Source organism: Etheostoma cragini, chromosome 23 (assembly GCF_013103735.1).
Source record: "Etheostoma cragini isolate CJK2018 chromosome 23, CSU_Ecrag_1.0, whole genome shotgun sequence".
NCBI lineage: Eukaryota > Metazoa > Chordata > Actinopteri > Perciformes > Percidae > Etheostoma > Etheostoma cragini.
This window is the reverse complement of record NC_048429.1, coordinates 7,395,114-7,408,270: the sequence shown is the minus strand read 5'-3', so window position 1 is coordinate 7,408,270 and position 13,157 is coordinate 7,395,114. Positions and strand designations below refer to the sequence as shown.

Here is a 13,157-nt window from a genome sequence, read left to right as displayed (position 1 = left end):
ACATTTGTGAGCCACTAAGGCCCTTTTTAAACATACAGGACTATTTTGACAAACTGAGACATTTGTTTGTTTTTGCCCTTTGTGCCTATGCCTCTATAAATTAGTATTTCTAAAAGCTCTGACCAGATGAGATTTTTGAAATCTTTGTATGCATATTTGCATGTAAACTGAGACAAACAGAGGTTTAGGCAGCCAAGAAAGTGAGGAAGAGAAGAGAGAGGAAGTGACTCGTTGCTGTTTGTACTTTTGGGATTCTGATTGGCTACCGTGGGCTTGAGTTTCTCGTTACAAAGCCACCTACAGGTTTGGCATGCTCCTGACGGCATTGATGGCATATGTACACGTAAATGAACACTTTACTGAAAACTGACAGACGTGCATGTTATTTTTGAAACAACTGAGGTTGAAATGTCCATTTATGAAAATAGCCGCCCACATGTAAACGCAGTTTAAATTACCATGAAAGCTTCAGCTCTCCTTCACCCTGTGCAGAAGTTCAAATCAGCCAGAAAAACTGAAATCACCTGTGTGGGTGTTCAGAAGCTTTAAAAGATGTTCATCAAACAGAGAGATGTTGTAAAAGTAAGTGATGCCGGTTCAGGTTCTTTGCTGACTGCAAAGCCTTTTGTTTAATGGGATGATGAAGTGATAGGTGATGCATCATGATTTTAAACGACTGCTCCTGCTCTGTAATTGCTGATGATCTCTGCGGGAGTAATTAGGGTGCCCATGACAAATGGCAAAAGGCATTTATCTCCCTTAAAGTGAAACATCCAACAGGGAAGATTTACATATGAGGGCTTGTATTTACTTATAATACACTTAAATGTTCAGGTGACATCAAACAGGGCTAGTTCAGTTTGTTTAGAAGCTTTTCATAAAACTGCTGATTCAAAAATGGTATTTATTAGCAAATGTGATGACACTGTTCAATAGGTTGTTGCTTTTTTGAGTGAGAGGAGTCATTCAGTCATTTTTATGCGTCACAATTAGTCTTTCAGTAGCCACTGACCTTTTTCAGTGACTGGCTTTGGTCAAGGATGTCTCAGCTTAACGGATCCCCATCCTCTGATGACATCAAGTCTTTTATTGTCACCCTCATTCGGTAATAGAGTCAGCATTAGCTGTGCTCCAGTTTGGCTGTTATATAATCATCACATTAATCATGCAGATTTTTCTGTGCTGTAAGACAGTGTGCATGAGCATGAAGGCTAATATTCGTGCCATATGCATTTTCCCACTTATTTCTGCGGCATGTGAGATCGGATGATCTCCTGTTTTACTCAAAGTCTTTTCTTGCACATTTAAGGAGAGAGACCCGCACATTTTGGTAGGCTTCTGATAGATTTATGGCTATAGTCATAAATTAATACATAGAAAGGGCTGTGCTTAGTGTTAATGTGCAACCTGGTCTCAAGCCAGTTCGTGAAATGATCTCGTTATTTTGATTTATCGATCCGTGTCACAATTTTCTCATTTATTTTGTGTACATGTCACAATTTTCCAAGTTGACCATTTCACGGACTGCCATGACACTGGGTGTCTCTAGGGGACGCAACAACGGGGCAATGAAACGCCACACACAGGACTGTGACAACAACCCACGCTGCAACACGATCCACAGTCTTTTGGGGACGCAACAACGGGGAAATGAAACACCACACGCCGGCGACAACTGGACGGATTCCCACACGTGGGACGCAGTCCCCGGGCGCAGGAACGCAACAACGGGGAAAATGCCAAACGCCGGACGGTGACAACAAGTTATGCCAGGACACGATCCGCGGTCTCTGGAGGATTCCACAACGGGGAGAAATGAAATGCCACATGCCGGCCACAACAACGGGATGGTTGTCGCTAGAAAAAAAAACAGAATGAACTGCAACATGCGGGACATGATTCCTAGTCTCCGTGTTGAATGTCCCGTGTTGTCGGCACCCCCATCCCCCCCCCCCGCAACCAACCTCCCTGCGCGGATTTCCAGCTTTTCAATTTTAGTCGCTACTGTAATTGTTCTGTGATCACGAAATAGGCTTACCATTGAAATACTTTAATGTGACCTCTTCAACAACTCAATAGAATAAATAACGTGACCATTACACAAACTGCCATGAGACTGGGGTGTAATGTGACTGGTGATTCTAGGAATTTTACCATTTCAAATAGCAATTTATCTTAAATTGTTGCTGTCTAAAAAACCTGTACCTCCAAAACAGTTTTTAAATAGCTTATTCAGTTGACAGCAATGTTGTCATGTTGCTGCGGCATTGATTTCTCTTTTATAAGAATAGTGCGACATTTTGTGAGCTACACCTACTAGCTTTCTTGTGGAGTTGGCTGAGAAGATCAATACCACTATTCTTCATTCGAAGCTACAGCAAGGAGACGGATTGCTTCGCTGAGGAGAAAGGCTGAAAATGGGGAAGCTCTAACCAACATGACATCATGACTTTGCGTATTCATACACGCTGACTTTCTTAAGGCGAGTGGAGTGTTATAGGTACGCATTTTGAGCTATCAGAGTGTATTTCTACGCTGTATACAGCGAACGTAAACATACAAGCCACTTGCTGTGTTAATGAGAAGAAACTAAGAGTTTAGGAAACGCGACGTGTGGGTTGGGTTTGGGAAAAGAAAAAAGTTGGCTTTAGTAAAAAAAAAGAAACTGAGGATTGAGTTTAGGAAACGTGACACGCGGGACACAATGCTTGGTCTCCTGGGTGAAATTCCTGTGTTTTACCCATCCACCACCCCGACCAACCTGTTAGCCTATTTGCCCTTACATACTACTCGCTACGGCGTAAATTCACATGCTATTGCAAGGCAATGTAAGTCAATGAAAATGGCGTTGCTAAACACACTAAAAAGTGAGTATGCGCCTTGAAAACACTAACGCCAATAATGGCATACAAATTGGCATGTCATTCATACGCCATTTCGTGAGATCAGTCTGTAACACTCTGTAAAACCACAACCTAGTTTTTTATTTTAACACACAAGAAATAACATACCAATGAGTGAGCTTTAGTGGTGCTGGAAGGTAGACAGACAGAGCCAAGCTAAATTATTTTCTGATGCTCCAAAAGAAGGAGGACACTATTCATGGTGCATGACTCGAAATAACTATAATAACTCTGCTTCTAGAAATCAACCAAAAAAACATGCTGTGTATTGTACTTTCGGTTGACCTTTTTGTCTTGAGACGCATCTCCATTTAAAGCACAAAAATGTCCAGACTAAAACACATTTCTTTCACAGACCCTTTAGATATTAATATTTCATTTATAGACAGAAAAAGTCCCATATTTCAAGTCACGTTGTCCACCATCACTATCTGATGCTCAAGTCAGCATTTGCTTCTGCAACTCAAATTTGAGTCAATGTTTTTATTTCAATGTGATCATTACCTCAAATTTCTATTCTCATATTAAACCTCCATTTTTGTATATGAACTGTAGCCTATTTGACTTCCCATTTCAGAGATCCATGCTCCTTTTTATGTCCTTGATTTTAAATATTCATAGAATATTTAAATCATAGAAGAATTACCTCTCCTCTAAGTAGTATCTTGCATTTCTATGTATATACTGGATGTAAAACTGCACACTGCAGTGTCGTACCACGTTGCACTGTTTTGTTTTCCCTGCTTGTTCAAAGGGGAACATGAGGTCAGCATGTTGCTGATCTGCCCGTCAAAATCGATTTAGAGACCCTGATGGAACAGAGCAGTGCCATCATTGTCCTCTCAAAGCCCAGCGTCTCCGGAATAGTCTCTCACCATCAATGCTTAGTAAAGTGATCAGAGGTAGAACTGACAGTTGTCTAACAGGGGGATTTTCAGCAGTGCCACTATTGGCACGGTCATCCGTCTCATCGCCTCTTTACATATCGTCTTACCCTACCCACAATGCATTTCTTATTCTTTTAGTGCTCTGTTTATCCATCTTTTTTGCTTTTTCTTTTCCTTCCACTGTTTTACATGTAGTTCTCTGTACAGTGGACATGTCCCAACTGATGTGTAGGTATCTTACTTTTATGCTTCCATTATTTTGGCTATAAATATTACTCTTATTACCATGATTATCAAAACATTTCAAATGCCCGACAGTCACCCAGTATCCACCTGCAGTCCAGCTTTTCCCAATAGGGGAAGTGTAGCTATGAAAATGTAAAAACAACATATAATGTGAGAGGCATTGCTTATTGCGATGAACCTACAGAGGTTGATCACCCGATTTGGCAGTTCCCCTCGGCTTTATGGAGCTCGGTACTGAGTTTCAGCTCACTGTTTAGCCGGCAATTGTACTGGTTCACTCTCCCCAGTCTCATAGCGTTGTTTTCAGCTGTAGCTGTTCATGGCCACAGTTAGTGGCTAGCTGGAGAGAAAAGTAGAGCATTTAGCAGCTAAGGTGCCAGTTATTTCCTTAAGGAGTTGGAAGAGACCAAAACCGAGCTAAAACAGAGTAAATCATTGACATACAGCACATTCGTAAGTTATCACGATATTATAAATTGTTAGTTTCACCACAGTAGGCCAGCACAATTAGTTATAAAATAGATTCACCCTGATCACTATTTAAGTTGTAAATTAATTTGATTTTTATGTTTTTATTTGTTTGATTCTCATTTAATTTTACAGGCCGTTTGCATCGCAAACGCTACTATTTTATTCCGTAAGCAATAAACATAGACTGTATAAAATAGGCGCTGCAGTGATCTCCCTTCTTTTCATTGAGGCATCTGTGTTTACAGGCTTGTGGTGTTGAACAATGTGCTATAGGTGCCAAAATAAATCTGTTTGGTACTGCCAATTTGTTTTGTTTTGTTGTGGTCAAAAAAATCGTGGCAGAGAATCGTGATATCAATTCTAAGCAAAAAAAATCATGATTCATATTTTTCCCACAATCGTGCAGGCCTACACAACAGTAGTACAACCACTACACTGGCTCATCTCTGGTCCCAGAAAATTCTTTGCTCAAATGCCAGGAAATTCTTTCCACTTCTCTTACTACCTTCCTCCTTTCATGCTTCCTTCCTTTATTTGTCCCAGTTTATCCTGGTGGCTGTAATATGAATGGCAAAGTGTATCAGATACACACTGATAAAGAAAGCAATGTGACCTAAATGCTTTATTTATCATCCCCAACCCTGCCTACGCAAAAGGCAAAACAAACAAACTCCACTGCCACATTTAATCAAACGCAGCCACAGTGACGGCCGTTTCTCTCGTCCAAGGGCACCTCTGCAGTGGAACTCTTTGCAGAATTTGTTTTGAGGGACACCTTTCTGAGTAATGGGGTCAATCATATTACCTCTGTGCCTGTCTTTAAAAAAAAAAAAACACAAAAAACATTTTGGAGTGCAGTCACGGCGATAAGGCTAACCTTGTCATTTCAAGAGTGCACCCAGTGCAGTCACAGAACAATCCAGATTAAAAAGTGATGAATATTCAGGCTGAGTTCAGCCAGTCTTCATGAGTTGATAGCAATTGAGAAGTCGCCATCAGCAGATACAGTAGAGCTCCCAAGCAGCTATTCAGAAAGTACCTTAATATTCTCAATACGTCTCACTTTGCTCGCAAAGGCTCTGCAGTGAAATGTAAATGGAGTAGATAAGATGGATTTTGAGTGTCATTCCATTTTTGTAAAGAGCTTTGTATGTGATTCTCTTCCTCTAGTGACAGCAGCAGAGGCTGCATCTTGTTGAACTAACATCTTATCACAAATTGCAAACCCTCGAGGCATTATAGCCTATCAGGAGGTGGTTGGGTGACTATGTCTAGTACTAAAGAGAAAGGAGATTAGCAGCTGAAAGTCCCATTATGATCTTTTGTGACCACGGTAACGTTTGTTCAATTGCATTTAAATTTACAGGAGGGATATTTCACTTGGACCACATTATTCGTCACGTTCATGTCACCCTGATAGAGCTCCTAAAGAAAGCATTAGGGAGGGAAAAGCTAGGATTTCTGTTTCCGAGATTGAAATGCTATGCGATGCTATTGCAGTTTTTATGCAGCATGTTTAGAATTTGTATACATTTCTTTTCTTTTCTAAAATTATATGTTCCTTTGTATTCCTTCAAAGCTCAATCCTCCTCCACACTCATGCCCTTGATACATTTAGAACAGAGAAAGAGTTATATTCATTGATTTATTCTAAATGAAAAGAATTTCGGAGTGACTGGAGGAGATAAGAGTGCTTTGTAGGCACTTCCAAAGATACCCACCCCTGATTGTTCTGGGAAACTCAAAGAGGTCTCATCTAGTGTTTGAGCTGCAGACAGATGAGGATTGCTATATTATATCTCTATCTATTTCCCACAGCATTTGAGCAATTTTTCACAGGCAAGATTAATGGCTTGTTCAGTTTCAGACAATTTAAAGTTGGTTGCAGGACCTCTCTATGGAATTTGTAGAGATTATGAGTTTTATCTGCCGAGGAAATGAACGTTGGTCCAAATGCCATGAGTCAGCTTTTACTGTGTTCTATCTTTTGAAATGTGGCTTTGACCAAACTCTATGTAGTTTCAGTACACACATTGCAAGGCCAGCTTGCAAAATATAATTACTGAGCCATGGGAGGAAATTATCATTTGAATATGGAGTACTTTAATATTCGGATTTTGCCTAAAACTTCCAAAAATTGGACTTTACAACTCATTTCATCTCCTTGGATTTTAATGTTTTTTTTTATTTTCCCTGTACAATTATCCCATTCCTAGCTCATTCATTTCCCACCCACACCGTTTTTCACACTGCTTTTCAACTCATACACCATATTCATCTTCCATGCACCCCAGCGACAGGCAAGAGAATAAGAAAAATGTTAAAACACCTCTAGTGACCTTTTCACAAATAACAGCATCTGTGATACATAGGATTATGGAAATCTGCTGCAATGTTTTGTTTTACCTAGCTGTGTGTATCTTGTGGTTGGTCAGCAATTTCCCAATCAGTATGCAGCCGTAATTGTTATATATGATTGAGTCCAGAAATAATTGATCAATAATTGCAGAAATTCCAGTAATTCATTATTTTCCTTTTCTATCCTTCTTTCTTCTATTTTTTTAGATCGAAATGTTAGAGCACAAATACGGTGGCCACCTCATCTCCCGCCGTGCTGCCTGCAAGATCCAGACTGCCTTCCGCCAGTACCAGCTCAGCAAGAACTTTGAGAAGATCCGCAATTCGCTGCTAGAGAGTCGTCTGCCTCGACGCATCTCCCTGCGCAAGGTCCGTGTGCAAAACACGGAAGGTTTCTCTGCTGAAAGGGCTCTGGCAGAAGGCTGCAACTTGACAGGCATCCCATTGGTGCGCTCGCCGTCTCTGCCTGCCACAGTTGGTGGCACCCTGACCGACCTGGAAGACTCATTCACTGAACAGGTTCAATCATTGGCAAAGTCTATTGATGACGCACTCAGCAACTGGAGCCTGAAGACCATGTGCTCACTGCAAGAAGGCGGCACTTATCAGTTCACCGCCGACTCCTTCAGTGCAGCAGCAGCCGCAGCAGCAGCAGCCGCAGCAGCAGGAGGAGGTGGAGGCGGAGGAGACGGAGGTGGTGTGGGGGAGACAGCGATTCATCAAGGCCCAGTAGACCCAAGTGACCTGTCAAGAAGTGCAAGCAAGCTGATGATGGCGTTCCGGGATGTGACGGTGCAGTTTGACAGCCAGAACTTCCTTGTTTCATCCTCAGTCATAGAATCGTCCACTGTCACCCTCGGAAGCTGCGTCCAACAAGTAGGAGAAGCCACTACTGTCACGTCTACTTCCACAACAACAAACTCCACTCCAGCCTCCATTGCTCCTGGCCTCCCACAAGAACCCCCTCCTCCCCCTGAAGAGCTCCCAGCTGAACCCATAGATCCCCCCCCGCCCCCACAAGAGCCCCCACCGCCCCCAGAATCAGAGTTTGAAGAAGACGAGCAGGATGTTGAATTTCCTGCTCCTCCTCCAAGTGAAGAAGAGCTTGAGGAGGAAGAGCAGCCTCCCCTAACCCCTCTGGATAAAATGGCTGCTCCTCAAAGCCCAGATGAGGTTGTGGTGGTGGTACCGCCACCCACAGAGCCTCCTCACGCAACTTTCCCGCTGCTGGGGAGCTCGCCCAAGGTGGAGCCGCTGGAGGTCAAGCGGTGCGGCTCCGAGACCGCAGATAACAGCTCAGAGCAGATGAGCAGCAGCAGCGCGTCCACAGAGGCACGCTCCACATCTGAAGCCTCGTCCAAGGAGGCACTGCAGGCCATGATCCTCAGCCTGCCACGCTACCACTGTGAGAACCCCGCCAGCTGTAAATCACCCACGCTGTCCACTGATGTCATGCGTAAACGCCTCTACCGCATTGGCCTCAATCTCTTCAATGTGTGAGTAGCCACTGCATTTTTCTTCTTTTGTTGATCCTGATCTAAACATTTAAATCAGGCCTTTAGTGGTACCACTTCTAAAAGCTGAGTGCTTAGCCACTGTTAACTGCACTGAAACACAAACTGAATGATCCCAAAGAGATTTTTGACACATATATATTCTGTAATGATGTATTAAAACACACATATGATCAGATGGCAAATCCAGTCTGGGAATTTCATGGCATTTAGAAATAATTTGGGAGTATTAATTCAGCGTTACACTCTAAAAAAAGAAAAGAAAAAAAAGACAGTGGACATTTGGAAAGAATACTGTATGGACAGTGAGATTTATAAAACTGTCTGTACCTCCACACCTCCTACGTATAGGATAGTTTGGTATAAGTATAGGAAGTTTGATGGGGGCTCTGGACTCAAACAAGCAAAGAAAAGCACTTTTCCTCACTGATCCCCTAATGCTGAAAGAACAACTCCCAAGCTAGATCCGAGGTGTCTTTTTTCGTCTCAGAAAGACAAATCAGACTGGGACGACAAGAAAGAGAGAGGATGAATTATTGAGACTGAGCTGTGTGGAGATTTATTTGTAAGAGAAGAGAACAAAAATGAAGGAAATGTAGTGCTAAATGACTGAGGCTAGAGCAATGTCAATGTCAATGTTTTTTTGATGAAAAAATCAGCTTCCTCGCCAGTTGATTAACAAGAGACTTGAATAATGTGAATAAACAGGATTATTCTTGTATTGTAGTGTACTGTAAGTTTGTTATTTTGTGCAAACATAACAACGTTAGGCTGCTATTGTTCATTTAAACTCTGATAATGGGTACATACTACCATTGGATGTATTATTTGTGAAAATGGCTTTTTATTGTAACACAACCTGTCCACAAGCAGCTAAGCTAGCAAATTAGTAAGATAATGATATGCTCCTTGATGTTGGAAGTAATGCTCGTTTACTACTGTAGCGAGTAAGCCAATATTTAGGACATGCTAATGATGGCAGATTCAGTAATAGTATGCAAACACTCTGTTTAATCCATGTTAAGCATGTTTGTTCTTGTGTAGGCCTAGACAAAAAAGACACCACTCTCTAAACCAAGTCGGCTATTGCTCTATCTACATGCCCACTGCTTAAACATGTAAAAAAAAAACCCAGTTCAGTGTGTGCTAGGGGTGAGGAAATATATTGCAATATATCACAGAATATTAAAAATCACAAAAATATTGTATCGTGATGATATTGTATTGTGAAGCCTCTGGTGATTCCCATCGCCACTGTGCGCCCATGTAGGCTGTGTCCTTGACGACCACCGGGGTCATCCCCTCTATCTCTCCCCTCTTTCCTGTAAATCTTAGGCCTCAAAAAACCATCTTAAAAATAAAAAGTAAATAAATGAATGAATAAAAACCTTGACAGACCAGCTGGGGCTAGCTCAGCTATAATTGGACAGTCCCTGCTTTTATTCTTTTCTTAAATAAGGACTTAATGCTAATTAATCTGACATTGTTGTCAGGTATGCTGTTTTTAATTTCGTTGTAAATTCCAAGAGCCCACAGCGATACAGGCTACTCTTGTATACTACTACTACCCAACTCCCACTGCATTTTCCTCTGTGGCTTCCCAAGTTGTCAGCAGAAGAAAAACATGTCTGGCTTGAAAAGCTTGTTTATGTTTGCTGGTTGCAGCTTTTCAGTCTTTGGGAATTCATATTTCCCCCGCTGCCAAGTGAAGAGTGACAAAGTCGAAACCAAGAAAAAACCTTCCAGGACGTGCTCCAGACAGGTGCAAGGGGGTTACATGACAGCGACAGATAGGGGGGGGGGTTTTGTGGTTAAAAATAAAATGGAATGCTTGGTTGATTAGGACTTCCAGCTAGTTATGATAATAAAAAAAATACATTACATATTCATAGAAGCACTACAAAATAACTTTACATATTACATAATGTATATGGTACATTTATATTAACATTTAATCCCAGCTATAAAGGCAGAGGTACATCTAATGTGGGAGTTGATTTGATTGGCTTTCCCCTTAAAACAGCTTTTATTTGTTTAACACCTTATATTCTCCTTTTAGAAATGTTTGCAACCACACGCCTCCTGACAATGTGCTAAGCAGCCAGCAGCAGACTTGGAAGGAATCTTTAAGTGAGGAGATTTGCCATATGCTTTATTAGCTTTTCACTCACTCACATATCACTCACATAACTTACTCACATATATTAAAACTCACTCGACAACTGATGGAGTTGCTGGTTAACAATTAGTTGGAACACATGAGGTGTGAATCCAAATACATTGTGGCAACGATCCACAAAGCCTAAAATTCTCATTAGTCATTCTACTGCGAGTTGTGAATGTAATTAAAAGTTCCGTCAGCGCTGCATGAACCAGCCCCTTGGGAACTGGAATGAAAAATGTGTTAACATTTCAATCCAAGTTTCCTTTGTCCCTGCCACCTCAGCCATTTCTGTAGAAGCTCTCCTTGCTTTCCAAAATATCCCGCTTTGATAGAAAATGCATTGTGTTCCCTTGGGTGCAAAACCACTACACAATTTTGTTAAGATATTGCCCCAATTAAGCCATCTCATATAAATTTAGAAGATTGGAGTTCATGAACAGACATTATCTTTTTGCTCACTGCCGAGCTCTTCAGCTCAATAAAAGTGCACAATAAAGCCGATTAACTTTGACTCAATGCTGGAGCGTGACACTGAAAACACGAGGAGCAGGAACGAGCTGTGCAGTTACTGGAGAGGGAATAATCAGAACGGGGAAATGAACAAAATACACAAAAGAAAAAAATGAACGGCCTAAAAGTGAGTTATGAAGTGAGTAGGAGATATTTTTCCATTTTCAAAGGCAAGGAGGGACGTCACTTCTGACCTGCGGCCCTTTGCCGCATGTCATTCCCCCTCCCCCTTTCGTGCCTAAAAACTGTTCTATCAAATGATAAAGGCCTAAAAAGTATCTTAAAATTCCTGTGATCACATATTGAGTGGATAATCCAAGGTATGAGTTGAGACTTAAACCCTGGCATCAATACTCTTGCCTTCCAAACAAAGTTTCTGTACTGAACTATCTGTTCCATGTTACTTTACATGTGCAGAGGACATACTGGTTATGTGCTTACTGTCATGAAAGTCCACCCTACCAATATAGATAGTCTTCGTACAAAATCCCTGCCGTTCCTAATAAAAACAATAGTTTTTCAGACATGTCCACTTTCACAGTGTCTCTCTGAACAGAAGCTGGAGTGGCTGGCAGAGGATGTTTGACTGTCGCATTGATCTGTTTCTTCAGATTGAAACACTCTTAATGACATATCTGTCAAGAGGACGTGAGGACTGTACATATTTGTCATGACTGTTAAATCAAGGCTCTCGGTTTTCAGGAAAGTACAAGTTTCACAGGCTTTTCTATCTATTTGCAATCCCCTCTTCTCATTTCCCTGATCAAACACCTTGAAAGATAAGTTGCCTTTTTTAATAAATTGGCTACAAGGGAAGAGAGAGAGAGAGGGAAGGGAAGTAAGGTAGAGCAAAAAAAATATAGAGAGAGGGCAATCAAGCTTGAGGCTAATTAGTTCCACCAGTTCATACCCTCCCGCTAATACCTGTGCTGTTGTAGCCTTTGCATCTTAAACACAGCTGTTTGCTTTGGACTATAACTTGGGTATTGCTTGATCTTGCGGACAAAAGGCTCACACACATTGCACAAAGCATAGGCAAAGTAGTGTGTGAGTGGGAGCCGAAGTTTGTCTTGCAGCAGGTGGTCCATGCACCACTTCAGCAAGGGGTGTGGGGAGAAAATAAATTAAAGTGTGTGTGTGTGTGTGTGTGTGTGTGTGTGTGTGAGAGAGAGAGAGAGAGAGAGAGAGAGAGAGAGAGAGAGAGAGAAACGGCATGCACAAGAATAAAAGGTTACAGTGGGCGATGAAAATTAAGTGTAGACTATACCAAAAAGTATAGGGAAGGTACATATTGAGAGAGAGAGAGAGAGAGAGAGAGACACCACTTAATAAAGTCCCCACCTGTGTGAATGGAATAACGATGACTCCATTATGTGAGGGGAGAGTGTGTCAAGGACACTGGCATCACACAAGGGAGCTGATACCAAACCTTAAAGGCAGACAGTTTGGGGAGGTGTAACATTAATGACACATTCCTGAGTATATTTCTCTTTTTTTATGTATGGCTTGCCCGTTTTACACTAGCGGGTTAGACATAGTAGACGCCTTTGAAAGCATCAACATCAGAGCAGCTCATGGCGGATTCAGATCGCCTCCCCATCATGCATGAAAATGGAGCACCATCAGAGCTTCATGAATCAAATAAAAGGTGGCAGAAGAGATGAGTAGGTGATAGCGTAAGTGTGAAGAGAGACTGAGAGCAGGAGAAAGGCCGGTCTGAATACATATGTCAGTGAAGGCTAATTAACACAGCACATCAGCATAGTCTGCCCAGCTCCTCGAGAGGGATAATAACCTGGTGCCAGAAGGAGAGAGCTCTGCAAAAATCTCAGTGCATGTACAGGTTTGTGCTTGTTTGTTTGTGCATACACAAACCTCGCCTGTATTAACAATCTGCCCTTGGTGCTAAATGACCCAGCACATAATTACAAACTCCATAATCCAGATGGCAAACAGGGAAAGCATTTATAATTTTTCTTCTGCAGTTGTTGTGCAGGTGGTACATGTAAAGATTGTAGACTAGCTCAGCTGATTTTAAAATAGAGAAATTACAATTTAAATATATTTACTCAAAATATATACACTATATATATATACTGTGTGT

The 13,157-nt window shown here is 41.6% G+C and overlaps 1 protein-coding gene across 5 annotated transcripts in view; it reads left to right on the top strand.

Moving 5' to 3' along the window:
• The window catches only part of iqsec3a (IQ motif and Sec7 domain ArfGEF 3a), a 96,735-nt gene that overhangs the window by 49,796 nt on the left and 33,782 nt on the right, over window positions 1-13,157 (top strand). For all 5 annotated transcript variants that reach the window (XM_034862978.1, XM_034862981.1, XM_034862982.1 and 2 more), the window contains one exon: window positions 7,073-8,361. In XM_034862978.1, the coding sequence (XP_034718869.1) occupies window positions 7,073-8,361 (1,289 nt within the window). The remainder of the gene's footprint in view (window positions 1-7,072; window positions 8,362-13,157) is intronic.